The sequence below is a fragment of the Dryobates pubescens genome, chromosome 29, assembly GCF_014839835.1.
Source record: "Dryobates pubescens isolate bDryPub1 chromosome 29, bDryPub1.pri, whole genome shotgun sequence".
NCBI classification, from domain to species: domain Eukaryota; kingdom Metazoa; phylum Chordata; class Aves; order Piciformes; family Picidae; genus Dryobates; species Dryobates pubescens.
In genome coordinates, this window is record NC_071640.1 from 6,882,735 (window position 1) to 6,908,682 (window position 25,948).

The window sequence follows — 25,948 nt, forward strand, 5'->3', positions numbered from 1 at the left end:
GGGGTTTGGTTGCCTGAGACTCTATGGGCAGATTCAGAATGATTCTAAGGTCTGAAAACTCTTAAGTTGTTTTTTTTTACCTTTTACCTGTAGAGCAGATAGACAAAATATGACATACTCCTTACACCCTCCTGCACGCCTTTATTTGCCAGTAGCCATCGAGGTTAGAATTAAGATGCAGCAAGGTTGTGTCCATGGAACCTGATGCAGTTAACTTTTAGAGTCAAGCTGCTCACCAGTTTCTTCAGAAAATATTTGCATTTCCTTCTTTACACATTTCTACCCACAGACCTGTAACGCAAGCAGCTGTAGCTGTTTCCTCTGCAAACTTGTGCAGTGGGAAGTGTGTGAGCTGCCATGATCCCCAACAGCATTATAAATGTCAAGAGATCTGTACGTAGCAGACAGTCTGCATGCTGGATGCTGGCACAGATGTTACACAATGTTGGGCACCTTGTGGAAATGGCTTTTAGTAGGCACAGAGGAGCTGCACTGCAGTGTCAGTCACTGCCCCAGAATCTCAGCTATGTCTGAAGGCAAGTGTAAAGTTTCCTCCTTGCTATGCCTGGCTGCTCCTGACTTGCTTCAGTGAAGCAAAACAAACACACTGTTTTGTTTGCAGTGCTGTGCAAGTACGATCTAAGATAGAGGTCTAGCTAAATTTACCCTTGAGAACAGATCCGGTTCCTAAGGGCACCAAAGGTTTTGGGAGTGATGCAGGAAGGGAAAGTAACTAGGAACTTCCTTCAGGAGCTTCTGGAAAAGTGGTTTTCAGTAAGAATGGGATGTCCAGCTTTGAACTGTCAGCACAACATACGTGAGTAATACAAGCAGCAGCATCTGGATTGTGAGCCCTATAGCACAGGTAGCACTGTGAATGTGAATTAGAGAAGTAACTTACATTGTTCACAAAACATTCTTTAACTTGCATGCTTTTCATTTTTAAAATCATACTCTTTTGAAAAAAAGAACACAAAATTGTGGCAGTAGCAAAATGCAAATATGACATTATGGGCAGTAGAGTTTGGTCAAGGACATTAGAGAGAAGTTATACTTTTATGAAGGCTCAAACTTCCACATCCACTGTGCAAACTGAGCTGTTTTTCTAGTTTTCTAAGAACTGTGTGTACAGGAGCTAATAATGCTGAGTGGGCACAAGAGGTCATCTTTTCCAACAAACATCTTAAACTCTGGCACCAGGGGGGGAAAGTTAAAATAGTATCAGCGAAGCTCTTCTTTACAACAGAGTGTACCAGAAGGCTTTCAGATGTACAGAGCTCTGAAAAACTGCCGTGGTACTATAAATCAGACTTGTGTAGGAAAGACATAGAATCAACCATAGAATCATAGAATCAACAAACTTGGAAAAGACCTCAAAGATCAAGTCCAACCTATCACCCAAGACCTCATGTCCCTGCAAGACAGTCATAACATCAGAAAACTTCACAGTGTTTGAGTAGTCTTTCTTCAGATTGCTTTCTCTCTTTTCAGAGAGGAAAAAAATATCTAGGCCAGTTGCCTGTGCAAACTGGCTGGTAGCTTCAAATGAACCCTTCTTTGTTTTGTGCACATGAAGATGTGAAAATAAGAGAAACTGTGGTGGTGTACATCAGATTATTTGAAGATTTTTTTTCTTAATCAATAATTCTGATATTCTGTGCACTTAACACTTAGAAATTATTATTTTCTTCCTCTTCTTCCTTTAAGTTCCCTCCCTCCCTTTTTTTTTCCCCCTAGCTAACTTCATGCTGCATTTTTGCTGCATAGGATTCTGATTTCATCCAGTTCTATCTGGGGATACACCACTGACCTTGGGTAGTTTATATTTGTTTAAAGTTGCAATCCATGGCAATAATTACAGTGCCATAGTACAGTATGTGTGGTTAAACTTCAACTTATCTGCTTGTTTAGTTTGTCCCTAATACCATGGAAAATACTCTAGGCTATTTCAGCAGATAGCCAATAAAAGAATTGTAGTATGTAAACTGAAGTAACTTATTTCCAAAGCTTTAATTTGGTAAAGCCTGAAAAATATTTTCTCTAAAACCTTTTTAAACAACACTGACAGACAAATGCACACACACACACAAAAAAGTTTGGCTGTGGAAACTCCATCAGAGTTCATCATTTTAAATAACAAACAGAACTTCTCGAGCCAAGATAACACTGAGCCTGAACCGCTTATCACACACAACTGCTTTCATTTGGTTTATTTTCCTACATGCATAACTTGCTTCTTTTAACAGGGCTTCTGATTTCAGTAGAAGTAAGCAGGAACTTCTCTTTTGTTTTATGGGTGTCCACCATCCTAAATCTACTCAACTATTGTGTATAGATGTTCTTGTAATACAAAGCCTTACAGGAAGCTGCTCAGCACTGCTGTATATCTCCTTTGCTGGAAATTACCATTTGTGTAGCAGAGTCAGCAGAAGAAAAGATGTGGCCACTCCCATACAAAGCCTTGTTGGGGGGACAGGAGAAATAACAGAGGATGGTAGAATTAAAAAGCAACAGTAGAAATTTTGACAGAGGGTCTCTCAAAACCCTTTAAGAGATGCCAAGTTCTGTTACTTTGAATGGAATACTGACTTACTGACAATTTCAGTGTCAATTTGTACTTACTGGTCCAGTGCCAGAATATTCTTGATGCATTTTGATGGTTTGCTATTTCTAATGCTATTATTAATGCTATTTATAATAACATATAATCCCCAGTACAGACTGGGGGATAAAGGGATTGAGAGCAGTCCTGTAGAGAAGAAGTTAAGGGTAGTGATGGATGGAAAGCTGCACATAACCTAGCAATGTGTACTCACAGCCCAGACCCAACCATGGGCAGAAGGTAGAAGGGAAATCTGCCCTTCTGCTCTGCTGAGGCCCCATCTGGAATTACTCCATCTAGCTCTGGGTTCCTCAGCACAGGAGGACATGGAGGCTACAGAAATAATCAAAGGGCTGGAACCCCTCGTGCTGTGAGGACAGGCAGAGAGAGCTGGGGTTGTTCAGCAAGAGAAGAAAGACCCTGTAGCAAACTTACAGTACTTAAAGGGGCAGATTAAAAACATGGTGACAGACTGTAGTGACAGGACAAGGGGTGATGGTTCTAAATGGAAAGAGGGAGATTTAGACCAGATAGAATAAAGAATTACTTCTTTTACACTGAGGGTGGTTAGATATTGACCCAGGTTGCCCAGAGAGGTGGTATACGCCCCATTCTTAGCAATATTCAAGGCTGGGTTGGACGGGGCTCTGAGCAGAAACATTTCATCAACATTTGCGGAAATACTCTTGCATTTACTGTCTGAAGTGCCATTATTGGCTGCGCGGTTTGCTCATCGCAACCCTCACTCTTGTCCATGCGAGGTTTGTCCACCAGAGGGCGCTGCCCTTCTTTTTAACGTTATCGGTTTCGTAGGAATCATTTAAGGTGCTGTACACAGCAGCAGCCTGACACGGGAACAAAAGCAGTGTCCAGTCTTCAATGTTATATACCCTCAACAGGAGCAGCTGCTGAGTTATTCCATTCTTAGCAGGGTGGTGTTTCTACCCAGGATTTCAGAGGGTGTCCTGCTGTATTGCACAAGACACATTTAGACAGTGAACAGTATCACCCTGCAGGGCTTTAAAAGCATCACTTTGGAAATTGTGATTCAGACTTTCATCAATTTTAGGATAAGTAGCTTTCAGACTGGTTTTCTCTGAATCCTTGTGGAAACACCAGCAGCTCTATATGTTTGGGGTTGTTTGGTTTGTTTTTTTAAGAGGACTGTAGTCCATGAACTGCTGCTTTCATATCCTGGCTTGGTGATGTAGGACAGAGTGGAAAACATTTTGCCAGAGAATCTTGTACCCTTGCTCTAGTGGGAGCTGATTTGAGAAGCTTTAGAGGAAAGTGTATGTAGCTTAGCAGTGCTGATAGGACAAACTCTAATAAATAAAGAATCATCCATGCCTATTAAATGATTGGAGATTGGTATGAAAATAATTTTAGTCTTCAGAAGTCCACAGGGTCAGGGCAAACACAAGGAAATTACCTTTCCATATAGTGCATTTGGCTTTGATGTGGATATTGGAGTTGCGAGCATCAGTATTCACAAGCAGATCTCAAATCTATGCTTAAATTTCTTTTTATGGTTTAGTCTCAGATTGAATCTTTCTGCTTTGGTAAGAAAGCTCACACATGTTTAATTGGGATGTCTGAAGGTATTTAAATTGCTCTAGATTTGATAGTCATTGAAGACTTTTAGTAACTAGGAGATTGGAAACACAACTTCTAAATGCATTCTGGACATCACACACCCTCTGAGTGACCTCACCAGGTTTTTACTCTCTCATGTACAAGACTTCAGTTCAGTATGACAGGCTGGAAAGAAACCCTGCATGCAGCTACACAAAAATGTTTTCCCTGTAGTAACGCCTGCAGACTGAATATTGCTGTTAGAGAAGCTGTACTTCAGAGAAAGATGCACCTTCCTCTTGCCATGTGCTTCAAGCTCTGAAGGTGACTGCGGCCACCTAAGTGTCAAAGCACTCAGCATGAAGCAAATTTAACCGTACATAGCCTAGTGGAAATGTTCTCATTTGCAAGCGTCTTCAAGAAGCCCACATAGCCCCGTTTACTGCTGTCACTCTCCAATGACTCCAGCGCTATTGCTCGCACACGAGCCCAGCCCCAGGTGTGTTTTGGGGGCTCTGGTATGTTCTCTGCTACCCCGGGAAAGGCGAGTTAAAGCGCCGCACTGCAGCAGGTGCTACAGAGATAAAAGACAAGGGCTTTTCTCTCTGTGCACGCAGACTTGGCCGCGTCTCCTGGGGGAGCAACTTGAACCTGCCGCTCGCCAGCTGGCTGAAGGACAGGCGGCGCTGCCCTTCACGGGAGCCCCGGTTACGGCCCGCTGGGCCCCATCCTGCTGAGGGGGCGCACGGCTTGTCCCAGGGAGCCTCCGGCCGCTCCGCGCCGCCGCCCTCGCCAGACGAGACCGGGCCGAGCCGCGCCTCCGAGCGCGCAGGCGGAGCGGGGCAGTCGGCACGGCCGAAGACGGCGCACCTGCGGCTCTTGCGCAGGGCCTGCGCTCTCGCCCCGCCCTGCGCCGATTGGCCAGAGCTCCTGCGCGGAGCACTGATTGGCCGCCGGGCCCGTCAGTCTGGCGCGCCCCGTTCTCTCCCCTCGATCCCCCTTGGCTGGCCTGGGCCTCGTCCTCGGCAGCTGCGGCGGGCGGGGGGCTCGGTCCGGCGGGAGGGCGGCCGGCCTGCGGCACGGAGGGCGACCCCCCGCCCCGGTGCCGGTGGGATTCCCTCAACGAAAAGGGTTCGTGGGTGACGCTGGGGGCAGCCGTCCCTGCACAGGTGAGACGCGGACGAGCCTGGCAAGACAGGTGGGACCCGGCCGCTTTCTGCCCGCGGCCGCGGGGCGACTGCGGTCGCCTTGCTCCGCCCCGCCGGGCTGCGGGCCCGTCCGCCGCAGCCCCCCGCCCGCCGCCGGCCCTGATTCGGGCGTGTGCTGCGGGCGGAGCTCTGCGGCGACGGGCCCAGCCGGGAGCCCACCCGCCAGGGGCGCGCCGCTTGCGGGAAGCCCGCTGCTCCTGGCCTTCCGAAGGGGCGGAGAGCACGGCGCGGGGTACGACCTGCCTCTGCGGGCCGCCCGGCAGGTGCGCGGGTGTAGGGAGCCACGCCGCTCCTTGCGGCCTCCGGTGCAAGGCCCTTCCCTGTAAGTGCTGCTCCGGGCCCGGGGTCTGCCGCGCCTTGCCTGGGGACAAGCGGCTGGTACCCGCTGGGCCGACCCACGGCTTTCTGGTGTGGAGTCGGTGCGGCAGCCCCCCGGGAGCGGCTTCCGGGCGATGCGCGGCCAGCTGTGCTACGCGCTCGCCTTGGGCCGGGCAGCCCCCGCCGCCGCTGTGCGCCGCCCGCGCCGCTCGCCCCTGCCGCTCGCCCCTGCCCCGCCGCTGCGCGGCCGGCTCGGAGCTCGGAGCCCTGAGCCCTGCGCGTCGGCAGCGCCAGCTGTGCCGGTACTCGGGGTGTCGAAGGCTGGAAAGGTGTGAAGAAACGGGGTTGTCACTTTTGCGGCACCTGGATTTAGAGGTTCCTGTGCTTGTCGAGCGTCTGAGGTCCGTTTGTTCTGTAGGGTAATGGGAGGAACAGATGGAAACCTGGGTTGGCCATCTCCTCCGCTGAACTCTTGAACGAAATTTAAAACCTCTTTGTATATCATGTGAATGGCATTGTGGAGATAACTGTTAAGGAACCTTGGGTGGCTAATACCTGTTCTCAAATCACTTCAAATTGTTTTTGACCTGACTTGAGCAGGTTTCAATATGTCTGAGTCTTTGGTAGGTAGTGGAGAAGGTCCTTAGTGGTAGCCTTTTGTCTGTTCTGAATCCAAGAAAATGGAACATGTGTAACCTCTTGTCTTATTTATTACTGAGAAAAAGATAGGTCTGGCTTGGTCTCTCTTACCATGTGGAAAAATATTCCTTGCCTTGAAGACCTTGGAATTGAATGTAGCAATTTGTATCTCTTAATATCCAACAGATTCTTTCAATGTCAGATTAGTTTTTGTGTTGAACATTCATGCTGTGCACAGCAGTTAATGTGTGAGAACAAGAGGGAGAGTGTGTAATAAGGACTGACCTATGTGCACTTCTTTGTTCATTCTATGTTGTCTGTTCTGTATGAGGCAGTACCAGACTGAAGACACATACTTGAAAACTATTACTTAGACAAGTTATTCATTTTCCTGTTTATCTGCCTTATTTTAATGAAGGGCTGACATGAATGGCAATGAAGGGCAACTCAAGATGGGCAGTAGTAAGAAGCTTTGCTTGTTCCATGTAAACTTTATTTTCAGGGACTTAGCACATTCATAATCAAACTTCCCATGTGGATATGATACTGTATTTAAGGGCATTACTAATGAGCACCTTGGGAAATGAAAGCTATTTTAAGTTATTGTGTATGCAAATGGGAAATGTCTTTAAAGCAAGCATACAGGAAGCACAGCTCCCATCAGACTGAGAGACTGAGATACTTATTCTTTAAAAAAACATCTTTAAGTGGCCATGCTTGCTATATTTTCTGTCCCATTCAGTGTTTTCAGTGAATAACGATCATGAAATTGAACTGTGTTTATTTTTAGGACTCTTGGATTTTAGTGAAATTGATTTGAGTTTGGGTTTAGATCTCTTTGTCTAAAGTAATACATTGTATTGACAGTCAGCAAAAGCCCATCTTTCTCAGCTGCCAGTAACTATCTAGTTTTTAATTAAACTTCAGTTTTCAACCACATTTCTCTACAACTTTTATTCTGTGAACATTTGCTCCCATTTTTCATCGTATTTGGGGTGTTAGCCCTTATGGCATGGGGAGGGAGGGAGTCAGTCAACAATTGTCCTGGTTAAAAACATGCATTCCATTCCTATCATACTGGAGAAGAGTAATGCTGCTCAGCAGCAGTTCCAACTGACTTAATTGACAAATCTAGCTGTTTAGAAGCAAAAATAAGATATTGAAAATGGGGGTAGAGAAACTAGGTAGCATACCTGTGAATTGGGATTTTTGAAGTACTGTAGGTGAAAAAGCAGCCAAAGATTTTGGAGTCAGTTGTACTTGCTAGAGCTCAGGACGGCAAGGAAAACTTGGTATCTGATTTGGAGGAAGCAGGAGGAAGCCTGGGGATGTGTTTGGCTGTTGCTAGGCAAACTGGGAAACCTTGAATATCTGTCTTGTAAGAAACAGTATGTTGTATCACATACGACCTATGAAATATTTTCCAAACAATAATTGTCAGTATCTCCTGGGGATAAACTATTTGAGTCTGAGGACCAGATTGCTTCTCAAATGGCTAGATACAGGTTGAGATCTCTGCCCTGTCAGTCTTGATTTGGAAGACTGGGCAAATGAAAGACAAGCGCTCCATGAAGCTTATTCCTTAGTGTTACATTGATTGTCCATATCAAACAAAATAATAGGGGAGAATATGTTGGATGTAAATGCCAGGGTAGTTAACCAGTGTGGTTCTGTGGGAAGTTTGTGGTTTTCACCAAACCTAACTCTGTACATAGTTGTAGGTTCAATTGACCAAGTTTGGTAGGTAAAAACTAAATGTGTTTGTTTAATCAAGCAGTCTAATACCATCTGATACCCAGGGTTTAAAAAATAACCATGTATTATCCTTTAGTAACAAACAATAAACCCTCAGTTTACTGTCAGCTATATTGGTACTAGCAGCTTATGAAAGAACTGTTTCTTAACCATGCTTTTTACAAGGAGCTGTGTTTGACAGTGCAGAGCTTCATCAGTGATCTGGCAGTAAGTTTGTGAATGCCGTGGTTAACATTTGTAAATAACAGAGCTTGTTCAGCAGTTAAACCAGGCTATCTGATCAGGGAAAAGCAGGCCACAGGGCATTGTGTATTTAAGTGGAATTTGAGTTAAGGTCAAATTTTTATGTTGGAGAAGAGGAACTCCATTTGAAATACAAGGCAATGTGCTTGGAGCAGCAAACATTCTTCATATGGTGCAGGCAAAGCAACAGGAACTCCCAGTGCAGTGTTGCAGAGAAAAAGGATTAAATCTATCTCAAAATAAATAAGGAAATAGTGAACAGAACTAGGAAGAAGATTTGAAGTTTTGAGATCCTCATTTTTAAAAGGAAAGTAATAGTTCCAGGTGCCCCACAGTTAGCAGCAAAAATGTTTTCAGAATTTCTGAGAAGAGACCTAAAGAGCAAGATCTGCTGAATTGATTGAAAACCAGCTGAATATGAGCCAGCAGTGTGCCCAGGTGGCCAAGAAGGCCAACAGCATCCTGGCCTGAAGGTCTTGAACACAGAAGAGAAATGTTTGCTGCTGTCTACCTTTCAAAGACAGGTGAGAGAGATCCCTGAGAATGTCAAAGTGATCAGAAGTGATAGGGGTAGGAACTTATGAGGCAGTTAAAGAGCAAGTGTGCAGTGGATGTGTGTCTTCAATACAAGATTCCAAATATTGTTGTGTGTTTTTCCCAACAAAAGGCTATTTTCTTCCCTGTTTATTAATGTTTTCATGGATGTCTGTTTGTGCCATCAGGTGGGATGTGTATCTGTTCCTCTTAAATTCTTTCTATCCACCTAATTGATGTCTGCCTTCAATACCAAATGCTACCTTTGCTTATTAACAGCATGGGGGAGGTGTAGAAACAGGAAGAATTAATGCTGCCTAATTGAAATGTTCAGATGCACTAGAGACTGCCAGCACAGAGTATGCAAAGGCAATTTTTTTTCAGATATATCAAATTTTTACTTGGAAAGTTAGTTTTCAAAGCCACTGAGTGAAAGAGGTAAGTGGAATAGAGCACACACAGACAAACACACAAAGCAAAAATGTAATTTCCAGGGAACAAATCAGATTGGCAAAGGTGAGGTGGGTTGTAAACATAGGTTATGGCTGCAGTTTTGGTTGGGGTACTTCAGTGGATGCTTAACTTGTCCATAACTTGTCATTTTGATTCTCATATGAACTTGGGTCTTTTGCTCATGTAGGGAGTGCCTGCTGTATGTACACTTGGAGTTTTGATGAGCTTTGAGGGCATGAAGAGAAGACTACTCCAGGAAAAGATAGCTTTCTTTGGTGCCAGTAGGAATCACAAGTATTTAAAGACCAGAAGATAGACATTTTTAAAAGCAGAAGGTCCTTACCAAGAGAAGGACAACAGGGACTATAGTAGAGGCACAGTGTTAACCCCATGTCATCTATAGTTATTTTTAACTTTATGAAAGCACCATGGGCTTTAATGGGATTTACTTGTCAGTTTCCACATGAAAGAATCTATAGTTGAGAATTTTCTTACATGATGCATAATTTTCTTAAACATTAGCTGTTAAGGTTGGCATAAAGCAAAAGAGGAGAAGAGGGGAGGGTTGCACTTAAGTATCACCAAAGCAGTATATTCTCAGGTTTGTTGTTGATCAGTTTTGGTAGAAAAGCTGTAGGTTCCTTTGCTGATATGTGGTGGTTATTTGGGTTTGTGTCCATTCTGCTTCTAGTTGAGTGTTGAGGAAAACAAAGCCTGAAAGAGTAACATTGACCATTCATAAAGCACCTTGAAAAGTGATTGAAGCCAATAAGCAAACCCTTAACAGCTTTTGTTGGTTGCCAGAGAGGAAGAGTTACAGGTAGTATTTGGAGACTATTTAGTTATGAAATTCCTCCTCTCTTGCTCATCCCTCTGTGATGTATTCTTTAGTGCTTTTGAGTTTGGGCATTTGTCACGTACCAGTGAAACTGGAATGGGGAACTAGCCATGAGAGCTGAGAGGGAGGGCTAAGAATAAAAATACCAGAGTGCATATTTCAGGTAAGGAGTGCACAGTTTGACAGGACCTGAGTTACATAGCAGATGTCACCATAATCCTGTTTGTTTATTTACAGGAGTGTCATGCTTTTAAACAAGAGATAAACCTGCTGAGTACCCACAGCTAGACCCAACAACAGACTGATGGAGGCTTGCAGCAAAATGGGTTGAGTGAGTGCAGAGCTACCTTACTGTACTGTGAGTATGCAACTGTAATTAAAGTAGCAGGTATTTTCCTATTTTCACTCCTGTTTGATACCAGAGGTTATGGAAGTGTCTGTCAGTTCTCTTCCGTTGGGAGAACCTGGAGTCATGTTAGGGTCATGACAGTGTTCTTATGTAATACAGCAGATAAATATTTCTTTTCCTGTGACTGTTTTATTTAGATCTCCCCAACCTCTAACTCCACTAAACATGTCTCTTGTCTTTCTAACCTATGCAAGTCAGCAGACCTGTTTGAAAGGTAGTAGCTTTTGAGGGAGGATTTCTGCTGGAGCAGGAGCTGTAGCTGTCTTGATACGGATCAAGATGGTCTTGGGTTTTTAACTTGTCCATCACCCAGCAATTGTGTAGTTGCCAATCTAAAGAATTCAGACCTGAAGAACTGGTTAGTTTGGAATAGCAACCATTGCTTTGTTAACTTACATATGTAATCATCAAAGCTTTTGCTTCAGATTCCAAATTTACTACTGCCTGTTATTCCTAAGAAATAAACCTGCAGTGTTTTCTCAGAAGTGCTCATGTAATCCTCTTCTGTTCTCCTATTTTCCTGCAGTCTCCAAGTCTGCCTGTTTCTTGTTTGTATTCTGTTAGCCCAATTCCTGACACACTGTGTTACTTCTTGTTTTGGTGGTTGTTGTGCTGTGCCTCACAGACTTGTGTTTGTTGTAGTGGTAAGGCTACTAGGACTATTGTAAATTGACCTCTGCCACTGTAGTGCTGGGCTCTCCATAGTTGAAGTTAAGGTCTTACTGCAGTGAGCCCATCAAGGAGGCAGGAAGATGATTAAGGAGCTGGAACGTCTTTCATGTGAGGAGATGCTGAGAGAGCTGAGGCTGCCTTTCTCACCAGAAATACCCAATGAGAGCATGTAAAAGAGATGGAGTCAGAGTTTTCAATGGTACTTAGTGAACAGGAGAGACAATGGCCACAAATTCCAATAGAGTACATAGAAAACATGGAATTCCACCTAAACAGAAGAAAGCACTTACTGTGAGAATGGTTGAGCACTGAAACAGGTTGAGCAGAGAAGTTGCATCATCCATGGAGATAGTCAAAACCCAACTGGATGTGGTCCTGGGCAACCTATCCTGCTTGAGCAGAGACATTGGACTATCTAATCTCAAGAGGGCCATTGCGGCCTCAGAGATTCTGTGTAAAGATAGTTACTGAGATTGTGGGTATTGCAGAGTCAGAGGACATGCTTTCTAAACTAACTTCCTGCAGCTGAAGCAGTGAAGAAACATGGCAATAGTTGTGATGAATAACTCTTCATGCTTAAAGAGGAAGTATTTATCATGGTCCTAAATGAGCATCTTGACCATGGGCAAGGTAGTAATGGTAATCACTGCCACCTACACTTTGCAGACTTCTTGCAAATTAATACAAGTATGAAAGTAATTTGGAATGATGGAAACTGTGAGGGATAAATTGTTATCTAGCCCTCAGTAGATGCTGTACTTCAGGATGCAGGACAGTACAAGTGCAATCTAGCCTTGTCTTCTGAGTGACTTCACATCGACCTGATTTGCAACACTTTCTATGTATTTATTTCCATTATTTTTCTAAGGGATGGCGTGGAAAAAGGTTCTTGGAGTAATTGCATAAAACCCCTGAAGTCAAGAAAGCCCTTTTTTCTATTTTTGTTTTGTAATCTCTTGAAGATGAGTACCTCTTCTGAGTTGCTGAAAAGATCTAAGACATTTTGAGGTCTGTGAGCTGTTAAGAGTCAGCGCCACCCAGTGGCGCTAGAAACGTTTGAAGTGTTCTAAAACATTTAAATAAGGTTTGAAGAGTCCACAGCTGTTTGTTTGGCATAGAAAGAGTCCAGGTGGCGGAAAAGGATACTCAGTTTCTTTGTTTGGAGTGGCTTACAGTCATTGTTCTTCATTTAAAGAATGCACCTTGGTTTCTTTAATTCCCTATTTAGAGTAGAACATGAGATGTTCCTGCTTGACTTCTAAGGTTTGAATGCAAACTCAGTTTACTATTAATGGAACACTCAGAAGCCACAAAAGCTATTATGCTTTTGTGGATACCAGTCCTTAGTAGTTCCTCTCTATGATGTGTTCTTCTATATCCTGTTTCAAAACAGGCTAGTGATGTTTAATGTGACAGGCAGCATGTTTTCTAATTGTGAGACTGGTACTACTAAACACGAAATTTCATATGGTTTTGTTAAAAACTTCAAATCAGAATGCAATGTTGGACTAGAAATGACTGCTTTAGTGGAGAGACATTTTTGTTCACTTCACAATGAGTGTGGTGGTTTAACTGGTGTAAGCTGTGCCCCATCTGGATGTGTTCATGTGTGACCTGTGCTGGATTCTATGGTCCTGCTCTGGCAGGGGGGTTGGGACTTGATGGTCTTTGGAGGTCCCTTCCAACCCCTAACATCCTGTGAGCCTGTGATCTGCTTTGGTTAGGTTTCTGTGATGGCAACACCTGGCCAAAGTGCTCAAGCTTGAATGGTTTTGTCATGGGGTCCGTGGTAACAAGTTGGACTTGATGATCTTTGAGGTCTCTTCCAACCTTGGTGATACTGTGATTCTGTTTCCTTTCTGTGATTCTGTTGCACTAAGCTAAGTGCTCTTTCCCTTTAAAAGATATATCATGATTGGATCTTATCACAGTCCAATATAGGGATTTAGGCTAAATTAGAAATACAATTTTCATTATTATTCATTAACTGTAGTAAGAAGTTTTTTAGGAAGAGTTTGCATGAAACCACTAAATTGTTCATGACCTATTTCATCTATAGGTGGTAGTGTTGCCTCAAGTGTAATAGAATATGTTGGGGACTTCTGGTGAAATGGGTAACAGAAAAAACATACACAAGAACTTTCACTTGGAAGGAGCTTTTGTTATATAAATGTAGTGTACAGCCTGATTGCCTTTTTCTTACTTAACTGAAACTATCCTTTTCTGAATTGAATACTGATTAAACAAAACCTAAACCCCAAGTGATAACTTTTGTTGCTTCCAGCTAAGTTTGTCAGTGTGCAAACAGGGCCCTAGTTCAGTGAAGGTGATTAAAGAGCACCAGTTGTTCAGCCAATTTAAGCTTGAGAAAGAAGGATTATCTTTTGGTAGAATACCAAAGTATGTTTTCTTAATAGCATGCTGCAGCTGTCAGCTCATCACTCTGGGGGAAAACAGAATGAACTAGTGAAAGCAGTAAGTAAATAAGGTTTGAAGTCAGCTAAGGAATATAAGTTTTGAAGCCCAGAATGGCTCTTCAAGGTCTGATAAAAAGCCTGTCTAGCTCAGAACTTTTTTCTCCATCAAGAAAATAAAGAAGATAATGGTTATCAGTAGTTATTCTTGTGTTTGCTGAGAGCAGCATGAACAATTAGTAACTTACTCTGCTGGCATTTGTAAATTAACGGGCACAGGGACTCCCTTGGCCAGAGGTGTCTGTGCTTAAGAGTCTTTTAGTGACTTAGTAGTTGGCTAACTGGTAATGAGAACGAGCTTATGGTTATTGCAACTGGGTTACAGCATAGTGCTAACAGCAATGTACATTCTGCATTTCTGCCTTCAGAGAATGTCATCTATGGCACAGAAGTGACAGTTTGAATGCTGGTAATTAATGGCTATAAGGATTACTTTTCTGCTTATTTCTGATGGGGGTGTTTTTGGTTTTGTTTTCCAATTTAGTTGGTGCACTGTCTTCACTTCTGCTTCAGAGAGAACTGTGTCTAAATGGGTGTGTTAAGTTGGCAGAGAAGAACAGACAACCTCTGGTGGTATGTATGTTTCCTGGCTTCCCTACTTTGCTTCTGACAATCTATGAATGAGATTTACTGCAATGTACCTGGGAACCTTCCATACAAACAGATAAGGTGTTTTCTTTGGGGTTTTGTGTTTGTTTATTTTGGGGTTTGGAATAAGTTGGAAGAATTTTTAAGAAGCAAAATGCAAAGAACTTCTGCATCTTTTACATTTTCTTGCCCACATGTTGAGAGGCTGACAGAGGGCTACAAGAATGATTAAGGGACTTGAACATCTCTCCCATGAAGAAAGACTGAGAGACCTGAGAAGAGAAAGCCGTGAGGGAACTTTATTGATGTCTATAAATACCTGGGGGATGTGTGTTAAGATGAAGGTGCCAGTCTGTTTTCAGTGGTGCACAGTGATAGGACGAGGAACAACCAGTACAAGCTAGAACACAGGAGGTTCCACCTCAGCATGAGGAGACACTTCTTTATTGTGAGGGTGCTGGAGCCCTGGAGCAGGCTGCCCAGAGAGGTTGTGGAGTCTCATTCTCTGGAGACTTTCAAAACCCACCTGGACGTGTTCTGTGTGAACTGCCCGAGGCGATCCTTCTGTGGCAGGGGGATTGGACTGGGTGATCTCCAGAGGCCCCTTTCCACCTCTAACATTCTGTGATTCTATGTTGGACCTTTGATAATTTTCATCATGTGGGGTTTTTTCATCTTGTTGGAGTGAAATATTGCAGTTGTGGAGGAGTAGCTTATATATTGATTGCATTTAGTATCTTTTTGCATGTAATCTGATAGCCTTTTGTTACTGCAGGCTTTGTAGTAGCTCCAGTGTTACTTAATTTGCAGAGTAATACCTTCTGTGACAGCAGGTGTGGAAATACTTTGCATCACCAAGTGATCACCAGAAGAATAAAAACTTCTTGGATTTGACTTAAAAGGATCATTGCTCATTCTGGCTTTCCTCAAGGCAGCAAAACCAGTGTGTGTGTGTGTGTGTAGAAAAGTAACTTTTCATGGATGTGAATCTTAGAGAAACCTAGGCACAGAGGAAAAAGCAGTGCATTGGTAATGCTTGTGTTATAGTTAAAACACTTTGGGGAAAAAATAATCTTATTTGGACCTTTTTAGAAAGAAATTATCTAACCTTGGAACTTCTGTTTACTGAATGTCAGAAGGCAAAAGCGTGTCAGCGCTTTTTTAGTTTCAGATACTAAAGCACTTTTGCCTCTTTTTGGTTTAGTGAGCATTAAAACTTGGAATAGAGTGAGCTTGGCCAGGATACAAGATCACATATGGGATTTTTCTTTCCTCTTTCAGAGCATTTTTGAGCCCCCACACACTGGACAGCCCAGTGAGCAAGGCAGAGAAGGAGCAGATGAGAATCTTCTCGTGGCCTCGATGTCAATGCCACGTTTTAAAGAAATTACATCATGAAAATTGGTTTCCACTTCAGTATCTCTAAGGACTATTAACAGGAGCAACTCCAGAACTTAGAAATGCTTTGCACTATAAATATTTATTAATACTTAATCTTCACTCTAAACATTCAAGGATATGCTGTCTTGTAATTATGTGTGATTTATTTCATAGAATGATTGGAAAGGATCTTAAGAGATCATCTATTCCAACCTTGCTGCCATGGGTAGGGACACATCTCAGCTAGATGCAGCTGCTCAGAGCCTCATCCAACCTGGTCTTAAACACCCCCCGGGGAGAAGGCATCTACAACCTCCCTGGACAACCCCTTCCAGAGACTCATCACCCTCATGCTGAAGAACTACTTCCTCAGATCCAGTCTAAACCTACTGTCCCTCAGCCTAAAACAATTCTCTCTTGTCCTGCTGCCACACACCCTTATGAAAAGTCCCTCTTCAGCCTTCCTGTAGGACCCCTTCAGGTATTGGAGGGCAGCTATCAGGTAACCCCAGAGTCTTCTCTAAGCCTTCTTTGAAGGTCAGGTTGGATGAGACATTGGAGCAGCAGTACTGAGTTACACTCCTTCACAGCTGGTAACTGAAAGAGAAAAGAGAATCTAGCTCCCAAGATCATCTGTTTCTAGAGATTTGGGGTTTTTTTGCTCTGAGAAAACAATGAAGTCTCTTGTATTGCTGGAGGGGTGACATTTTATTTATTCATTTGCACAAATACATTTGCTTTGCAGGAATTCTGTTTTCATCATGTTGTCTCACCATTGCTGGCTGAGCTGAAACTTCCTGCATCTTGGGGAGAGCATGTATAAAAGGAATGACTTCATGGCCAATGTGAAGGTCACCTCCGCCACTCCAGAGGTACAGTTCCTTGGGTTCTCTTAGCTCCTTGGTCAAAATGGAAATGCTGGCTTGTGTCAGCTTTCACTGAGGCCCTTCCCACTGCCAGTCGTGTCAGTGCTTTTTCTTACAAACAGTGCAGTATTTGACAACAGAGTGAATTTAGAACACTCCATAGTTCTCAGAGTTCACAACCAGTTTTATTATGGTTGATGACTACTTATTTACATCGGTTTTAAATAGCTTTTTTGACCCTATTACTCTCTAACTTACAGCAGTTGTTTATTATTAAGTTAAGAGCAATGTAACATACCATCCAGCTGGAGCCAGAAGTACTCCAGTTCAGTCTTTTGGGGAATTTATTAGTTTGTTAGTAGAAATGTGCTCTGTAAGATTTTTCTTTTGTTCATTTTAACCCTTTGTTTCCTTTGGAGACCAGGCAGCTCTGTTGTGCTGTTTCCAAAAACCACTTAGTTCCTCGTTGAGCTGCTGTGCACAGCTCACAGCCTCTGTTCGTCAGTCTGGAACAGCCAACTGAAGATGGCTTGAGATTTAGTTACCCTACTGATACTAAGAATGGCTTTCTACAGCTGGAAATTTTATAGAACTGAGATTGCATGTCCCTGTAGTTTTCTCAAGAGAAAGCTGGAAACATTTGTGAGCTGTGCTAAACTGAAATGCTGAAATTCAGTGTCTGGAGCTTTTTGAAGTTCATACATTTCCATGTCATGTCTTAATGTTTCTAGACTTACTTTCTGAATTTGACATGCAATTCATCATTCTGCAGATAAGCCTACTGTTTGTCTCTTTCCTTTGTAGGGTAGCAGCAGCTCAGATTCTCTGGAAGGGCGGAGTTCAGATTATGCCAATAAAAGCTACGATGCAGTTGTGTTTGATGTGTTGAAAGTAACTCCTGAGGAGTTTGCTGTGAGTTGAAGTGGGATTTTTTGTAATTGAAGCTTGCAAAATATTTAAGACTTTCAGAATATTTAAGAAAATACAGAAAACTTTTTTTCCTTTAAAAAAAGGTCCATTGCAAGTTCATTGAAAATTAATTGCTGGATATAGAAACTTTACCTTCTGGATGTAGAAACTTTAACCACATCTTGGGATTTGACTGACCTGACACAGCGTATTTGTTTTTCCATGTAAAGTGATTTGAATGTTTCTGGTGTTTTTAAAAGACCCTGGCATAGGTTTAAAGATGTTAGTTATCCACAGTCTGGTTCTCTTTTAATTGAAACCACTAGTACTCATCTTTCCTGCTGAAGCATCAGTTTCTTAAAGCAGGAAAGAGTCTTGTAGAGAGAAACAATTTCCATTCCTTAATAACTGTTTTTCAATCCTAAACTGAACTCCTGAACTGAACTCCTAAGCAGAGCTGCAGTTTTGGCAAAAGTCTAATACACTACTTGTGCTTGGTCCTTTGTTTCTAACCTATACATAACTTGCTGGGGAGCAGGAATGAGTGAGAATGAAAGCAATTGAACCTAGTTCAATGTTTCACCTCATGACTACTAAACCATGGCACCAAGTGCCACGTACAGTCCCCTCTTGAACACCTCCAGGGATGATGACTCCACCACCTCCCTGGACAGTGCATTCCAAGGGCTAACAACATTCTGTGAAGAACTTTATTCCCACTTCAAGCCTAAACTTTCCCTGGCACAGCTTGAGACTGTGTCCTCTTGTTCTGGTACTGATTGTCTGGGAGAAGAGACCAACCTCCTTCTGGCTACAACCACCCTTCAGGTAGTTGTAGAGAGCAATAAGGTCTTCCCTGAGCCTCCTCTTCTCCAGGCTAAGCAACCCCAGCTCCCTCAGCCTCTCCTTGTAGGGCTTGTGCTTGAGGCCTCTCCCCAGCCTTGTTCCCCTTCTCTGGACACATTCAAGAGTCTCAATGTCCTTCTTAAATTGAGGGGCCAAGAAGGAGGAGACTGAATACGTAGCCTAGAGAGAGCTTAGAACATAGTGTGTAGTCTGCTCCAGCACAAGTGAATGTGGTGATCTCAGAACTGTATTTATGAAACGGTGAAGTGAAGGTAATCTTGCTTTTGACTTCTAGCTCATCGGTTTTCTATTATGTTCATAAATCCTGGTGCAGTTGGTTTGAGACAGAAGCTTGTTGATGAGGGTCTTGATGTAGTGGTGCACTTTAAAATCACACTTGTGCACACATGTGACCCCTCATGTTGTTGTAACTTTGAAGTCCAAACTTGTGTCAGTTATTTTCTCTCTCTCCGGTTCCACTGGACACCTGTAACAATGAACAGAACAAGCCCCACCAACACCTGAAGAAACCAAAATTTCAAATCTGTGTCTGTAGGACTGGCAGTGAGGCTTGAAGCAGGAGATGGGACTGGTGTGTTGAATAGAAATACTCGGAGAAAGGGAATGGAAGCAAGTTAAGGTCACTTCTAAATTTAGCATGTTGTGTTCCTCTTTAAATGTAGAGGCAACAGAGGAGAAATTCCCTGACAGTAATCACCTCTATAATGAGAAGTCCAACAGCTTGTCAGTGTTAGTGAATTTTGAGTTTGGTGTCTTAACAGAAAGACTTAAACCCACAAGCTTTACTTCTTAGACTGCTGCTGGTGCTGAAAACTTTCACTTAGTCACAGCTGATAAATTCAAGAGCATATAATGCCATGTTGCAGCTCGGTTTCTGCTTTTGGGATGTCAGCCTGGGCAGGGGAGGCTGAATTCAGGACTGGTCAGTTCTAGTCTATGGAGAAAATGTGACTGTTTTGTAGTTACTAAAGGTTAGATATAAATACATGATAATACATGATTTTAAATGTTCTCTTTATTGCAGAGCCAGATTACACTGATGGATACACCAGTATTTAAAGCTATACAACCTGAGGTAGGCTTTCTTACACCTTTGGAGTTCTGTGTCATCCATTTTACAGAGTCTTCCCTTGGTGTCTTTCTTAAGAGTGTGGGAGAAGGAAGGGCAAATATTCTTGTTGAAACCTGTTTCATGTGATGCCTTTGTTTTATTACATCAGTGGGTATGTTGAAGGCAGAGTTATGGTCCTTCCTTTTCCTTTCATACTTGTTTGTGTAAGATGGTCACAACTGCTCAGCAGAATCAGCTTTTGTATGCAGGAAATGAAATACACTGGCACATGAATAAGAGTGAATGCTTCCAGTTTCCTGTGCTAGAAAGGGGGCATGCAAAAATCCGTGGAGAGGTTGAAATGATTTGCTGGATGTCAGAGCTAAGTTCCAGGGCAGAACTGTGCATAGAGGAGATTTTGTTTGTCAGCAGCTGTTGGGCTGACTGCTGTAGTGAGTTGCCTATTGCTGAATTTTGTGTTTGGGGGAAGTGTGTTACATCAGTTTTTCTTTAGCCTTTAACATGAGCTTATGCATGGATGGAAAGAGTCAAGACTTTGGAGTTCTGATTGCCAAATCTTATCTCAAATACCCTTTAAACCTAGCAGTTTCTAAGGCGTTTTTCTGCCTTTTAATTGAGCTGTTACTGAAAAATACATCTGGATGGTACTTTGCAAGACTTCAGAGCAAGATGTCTATTAGCAAGATGTCTGTTCTCCAGCAGAAACAGCTATGCTTATATTCTAGATTTCTGTGTAACTTTATTCTGTTTCTTTTCTGAAGTCCTGGAAATTGCAGTCTCCACAAACTTCAGGATTTTCCTGCACACTTCATTGGAAAGTTTCTTGTGACTCTGTGCACTGAGGAAATTGCCTGCATCCTTCCATACAAAAAGATGAAGTGTAATTCTAGAGCACAGTACATTTCAGCAGTATAAAAACATTCAGCAGGGGCATGTTGGATCACTTACTCTTATCAACCTTCCTATTTAGTCCAAATTTTAAACCTAGTCAAATGATTTTACCATGCACAGGATTTTCCATTGTTGATCCCTCGTCCTCTGGCAACTGCTTAATATCCTTAAATTGCTGAACTCTTCCATTTTTCTGACAAATGTAAATTTTGCTGTCCCTAGAAGAGTGATTGAGATTTTTCCACATAAACACATAATTTTCCAGCCTCTTAAGACCAGACATGGACTGATCATGTGGAGAAGCTGTGCCTTGACGGATGTGAATTGGCAATTTTGTCTGCAGAAGGCTGGAAGATTGGGATACAAAATATGCTTGGAACTGGAAATGGTCACACAGGAACATGCAGATCTCTGCATCTTGAGAGTGTTTTGTTTATCAGAATGTACAAAGTGCTTTTCAGAGGCAGAATTCTCTTTGGCTGACTCTCTGCCTTTTCATATGAAGGTGTCTAAAGTGAATAGCATACACTGGACAAGTTAAACAACTTTTTGAGGTTCCAAAAACAGAAGAGTGATTTAGAACTGGTGTGATGGAGACTTCATTTCCAGGATATATGTATCTACCACTTGTCAGATCTGAATAAAAAGGCTTTATAGATAGGTGGCAGCGTGAATCTGTAGCTGAAAAGAACCAGGCTGTGTAAATATGTTTGGAACTACCTGAAATAACCATTGGCAAGTGGAGAGTTTCTTTCTGGCTTAATCACAGTTGTAGTTACAATTTCAAATTTCTTTAGATGCATAATTTAATACAGTTTATTTAAGGAGAAAATAATCTACTTTTCAGCTCTTTTGTTTATTTTCTACTTCTCACAGGAGTTTTTCCTATTTATTTTGCCATTTAAGTAAATGTTGGGGTTTTTTTTTTTGCCAAAGAACACTGGCATTTTATTATGCACTGAAATGGATTATTTATGGTTGTGGGTATACTACAGAACTTGCTTTTTCTTGTCATTTTGAATTGGATTGATTTTTGAAGTAGTCGTCATCCTCATAGAATGGCTCAGGTTGCTGTACAGAAAGAAGTAGCTGGGTGACAAAGCTGGGCTGTGGAACAAAGGAGCAGAAATGATGCTGCCAGGAGATGGTGTCTGGCAGAGGTACAGCAGAATAGAATAAACCAGGTTGGATGAGACCTTCAAGATCATAATGTCCAACCCATCATCCAACACCATCTAATCAACTAAACCATGCAACCGAGCACCCTATCAAGTCTCCTTCTAAACACTGCCAATGATGGCGACTCCACCACTTCCCCAGGCAGCCCATTGCAATGGGCAATCACTCTGTGAAGAATTTCTTCTAACATCCAGTCTAAACCTCCCCTGGCACAGCTTGAGACTGTGTCCTCTTGTTCTGGTGCTGGTTGCCTGGGAGAAGAGACCAGCCCCTGCCTGTCTACAGCCTCCCTTCAAGTAGTTGTCAGTAGTGGCGGTCCTGTTGTCTGTGACTCTTGAATGCAGGTCAGGTACCTGACTCTGGTGTGGCACTGGTGGCACTGACTCTGGTGTGGATACCTGCACTCAAAGTCCCTCATGATCCACAGCTGCAATCTGGAATCAGCTAAAATGGACTGCTTTGCTTCTTCTAAGGGGGGCAGATCTAGACTGGAGATTAGGAAGAAATTATTTACAGTGAGGGGGGTAAGACTCTGGAAAAGGTTGCCCTGGAGGTATTCAAGGCCAGGTTGGATGAGACCTTGAGTAATCTAGTCTAGTGGGAGGTGTCTCTGCCCATGGCAGGGGGGTTGAAACTGGATGATCTTCCAGGTCCCTTCCAGAATGGCCATTGGAATGGGCTGCCCAAGGAGGTGGTAGAGACACCATCACTGGAGGTGTTTAAGAGGAGACTAGATGGGGTGCTTGGTGCCATGGTTGAATTGATTAGATGGTGTTCGGTGATAGGTTGGACTCGATGACCTCAAAGGTCTTTTCCAACCTGGTTAATTCTATTCTATGAATCTGTGATATGTAGTCTCTCTGTATCTGACTAATAATGAAGTCCATTTTTCATAGTATCTAGAGAAGATACAAATCAGGTTAGACTTAACTGTCAAGTCAGTGCCTTGGATTGGTTGTAGTAGTTACCTGATAAATGCTTTTATCATGTGTCAGTTTTAACTTTTTAAACATGTGTTTTCTAGGAACTAATCAGCTGTGGATGGAATAAGAAGGAAAAACACATCCTTGCTCCAAATATTGTTGCCTTTACTAGGAGGTTTAACCAGGTAAATTATTTCATTACTGGGATGAACAGGTATTGTGTGACAGTTGTTTGAGTGTCAAGCTAAACAGAACTACTCCCACAAAGTAAAATTTCAGAATGTTTTTCTAAATGCAAGTGACCATTCCTGGTTTTACTTGCTTTGTCCTCGTTTTCATGTTGTTTCTCTAGACTATTGGTTCCTAACTGTTGGGAACTAATCATTTTTGCTGATGTCATGGCACAGCAGTATCAATTCTGTTCCTTCTTTTTCTGTGTCTCCCCTGCTCATTCAGTTCTCAGCACAGCCTCACTTTTCTACCTACTCCTTATATCTAGTAGCAATGTTTTTGGGTAATGGAACTGCACAGGTGAAAATTCATGGGATCAAAACTCTCCTTAATCTGTTTTCTCCCTGCAGCATCCTGAAACTTTACTAACACTATTTCATCTAATGAAATCCTTTCTTTTGTAATTAAATTCAGATCTATTTCTTTACTTTCTAGGTCAGTTTTTGGGTTGTACGAGAGATACTAACAGCACAGACCTTAAAAATAAGGGCAGAAATATTGAGCCATTTTGTGAAAATAGCTAAAGTAAGTGCGAATTTCTTGTGCTATCATTTAAAATCTTATTTCCTTCTTGTTTGTTTCTGCACCACTGCTATGAACCATTGTTGGATTACAGAGGGTGATGTTCTTTTTTAGCATATCTGCTGTGTTGTACCACATGAACACGCTATGCATCTGTTGCTTTTACTTGGCTGAATTAAACTACCCACTTCAGTGTGAGTTGGCTTGTACCTTTGCCTGACAAGTTTAAAAGTGATTTGTCTTGTGAATGGCTCCATGTTGCCAACAATGAGCATGGTTGTAAACTGTTGGGGGTTTTTTGTCTCCTCCTGTTGAAACTTAACCTTTGTGAAAAGAAAGCTCAGACTTCTGCGTGAGCGATTGCAAGGCTCATTTTCTACCGGTAGTTGCTGGTATATGGCACTGCTCTTAAAGCTCAGTTATTTAATGAATTGTATGAGTCTCACATCTTACAAGTCATTCTTGAAGAATATTTTATAAAAGTAGTATTTTTTAATTTTAATCTGTTTTGTCTGACCCTGTGAGATGCTTACTGATAGTAGTAAAAAGACAGCACCTGGATCGAAGGCCTGAGTGCTGAGCGTGTGTAAGTGTGAAATGGTGTTTGTGGAGGTAATTAGAACAATATTTGCTGGTAATACAATTATTATTTTTTTTTTAATTTGGAATATTTCCAATCAGTTTACTTAGCAATTTTGTGCTTATGCAGAGAATGTATGTGAAAAAGCTTCTGGACTATGCATTTGTGCCAAGTACTAGGAGAATAGTCAACTTGGAGGTGCTAGGTTGTTCTTACAAGTAAGTGGGGTGATTCTTTTCCCAACAAAAAGGAGAACATGCCCTCTTTTTTTCCTCTATTCTGGCTTCCACACCCTCCCCCGCTTCCTTTCACTCAATAAATTCCAGATCTTTCTGCAATACTCCTGAACTACAAGTAAATCAATCACTCAAGGATAAATCCAGGCTTATTTTAAGACTTGCAAAGAAGCTACATGACAGCAGTTCTTTTTGGAACTGTGCTGTAGGAAACTTCATCTAAGACAGCTTTATTCCAAAGTACTTTCTCTGTACAAAAGCAGTGACCTGTCTCTCAACACATCGATCAATGTGCTTTGAGTAATGGTCAGCACAGTGAATTTAAAACACGGTGAAGTGAGGAAAAATTGTCCTGTGAAACAGATTGCAAAACAAAAAGTTGCATTAAGTCTGAGAAGGTCTTCAGCATCTTTGGTGGTTGTTTTTGGCTCAATATTTTTTTTTCTTTCCACAGGTAGACTAATTTTTCAAGAACACTGCATCACACTTTTTTATTTTCATATTTTCTGTTGCTGAAGGAACAGCCTTAGAAAAATAACCAATTAATATTAAATGCAGCTGGTATTTTCAAGTGAAATGCCTGTTGTTTTGAAGGTTATAGTTGGAAAATTAGCAACTTCTAAAGCTGGATTAAGACTTTTCCATATTACCGTCACTGGCTAATGTTGTCTGCAGTCACTGAAAATGTTGTATTTTACTAATGCAACTTTGAGATTAATCCTGCATCCCTTTTTGAGGTGCTAAAAGTTGTTTGGGTTTGTTGTTTGTTTGTTTTTTAGAAGCTTCTGGAACTGAATAACCTTCATTCACTGATGTCTGTGGTGTCAGCACTGCAAAGTGCACCTATCTTCAGACTGACCAAAACCTGGGCCGTAAGTGATTCCTTGACCATTGTCTTTTCTGTCTTATTTGAACTCTGAGATTTTCTGAACTCTACTGAAATGCTGAATTGCATTCTCTAGAAGAAGATTCTTTCTGTGTTTCTTGTGGTACTGTGGTAGCAGAAGTGGTGATCTGTCACATATTTTGTGAGAGTTTAAATGGCTGCACATTTTAAACAACTTTTTTTTCCTCTTCAGAGTTTCCTGCTTTTCTGTCTACTCTAGAAGCCACTGATTCTGTCCTCAAGAGGAGACTGTAGTTCTTTAGTTGATTGCTAACCTTAGAAGACTATTGTCTACCATATCACATTATCCAAATGATTGTGTGTGTCATTAATACGTTGCCTAAAAGGAAAGCCAGAAAAAAGACCCATTACCCAACATGGAAGTGTTAATTTTGTGATTATCATGATGCATTTCAATTTTCATCTATTTCTAGAAATTAAACACATTTGTAATTCCATTTTCAGAGACTTGGTCTCTTGAGGGCAGAATTTCTCATTTAAATTTACTTAGTTTGCGATTACTTTAAGTGAAAAACACAATTATAATGTAAACCTGCTGTATGTTATCTTTAAATATACAAAGAATTAGCTAATTCTCTTTCATTTATTATTTATTCCACTCAGTGTGGATCACCACAACTGTTCAGAACTGATAAAGAAGGTTGTACTTAATTCTTTTACCTAATTTTATTATGTCTTTAAAATGCCTGTAACCTTTTTTATGGCTTAGTTGCTCAGAATTAGGATATAGTCCAGTAACAATGTAGGGGTTTGCTGGTTTGAGCAGCATCATGAAGTTGGAAGTTAAACAGAGAAAATTGCTAACATATGAAACTGAAGTGTGTGAGTAACTCCAGCCTCAAGAGGTATAAGGCTCTTTGTAGGCACAGTAGTTCAAAAATGCAACAGAGTGCAGAGTTAGGGCCTCAAGGAATTCTCAGTGCTGTTTAGAAAGAAAACAGCTAAATTATTCTGAAATCTTTTGTACCTTTTGTATTACTTTTTAGTAACAGCTGTTACTTAACCGTGATGTGGCACTCGCTGTTCCAGAATTGCTCAAGGCCTCAGGGCTCCTGTTTCCAGTAGTGTTTTACTGAT

General features: G+C 42.0%; 1 protein-coding gene across 2 annotated transcripts in view; it reads left to right on the forward strand.

Moving 5' to 3' along the window:
- Nucleotides 1-14,204: 14,204 nt before the first annotated feature.
- Nucleotides 14,205-25,948, forward strand: part of RALGPS1 (Ral GEF with PH domain and SH3 binding motif 1) — a 76,030-nt gene continuing 64,286 nt past the window's right edge. For both annotated transcript variants that reach the window (XM_009907492.2, XM_054174371.1), the window contains exons 1-7: nucleotides 14,205-14,293; nucleotides 16,434-16,560; nucleotides 17,359-17,466; nucleotides 19,355-19,405; nucleotides 22,497-22,580; nucleotides 23,062-23,151; nucleotides 24,744-24,836. In XM_009907492.2, coding sequence (XP_009905794.2) covers nucleotides 16,504-16,560; nucleotides 17,359-17,466; nucleotides 19,355-19,405; nucleotides 22,497-22,580; nucleotides 23,062-23,151; nucleotides 24,744-24,836 — 483 coding nt within the window. In that variant the 5' untranslated portion in view covers nucleotides 14,205-14,293; nucleotides 16,434-16,503. The remainder of the gene's footprint in view (nucleotides 14,294-16,433; nucleotides 16,561-17,358; nucleotides 17,467-19,354; nucleotides 19,406-22,496; nucleotides 22,581-23,061; nucleotides 23,152-24,743; nucleotides 24,837-25,948) is intronic.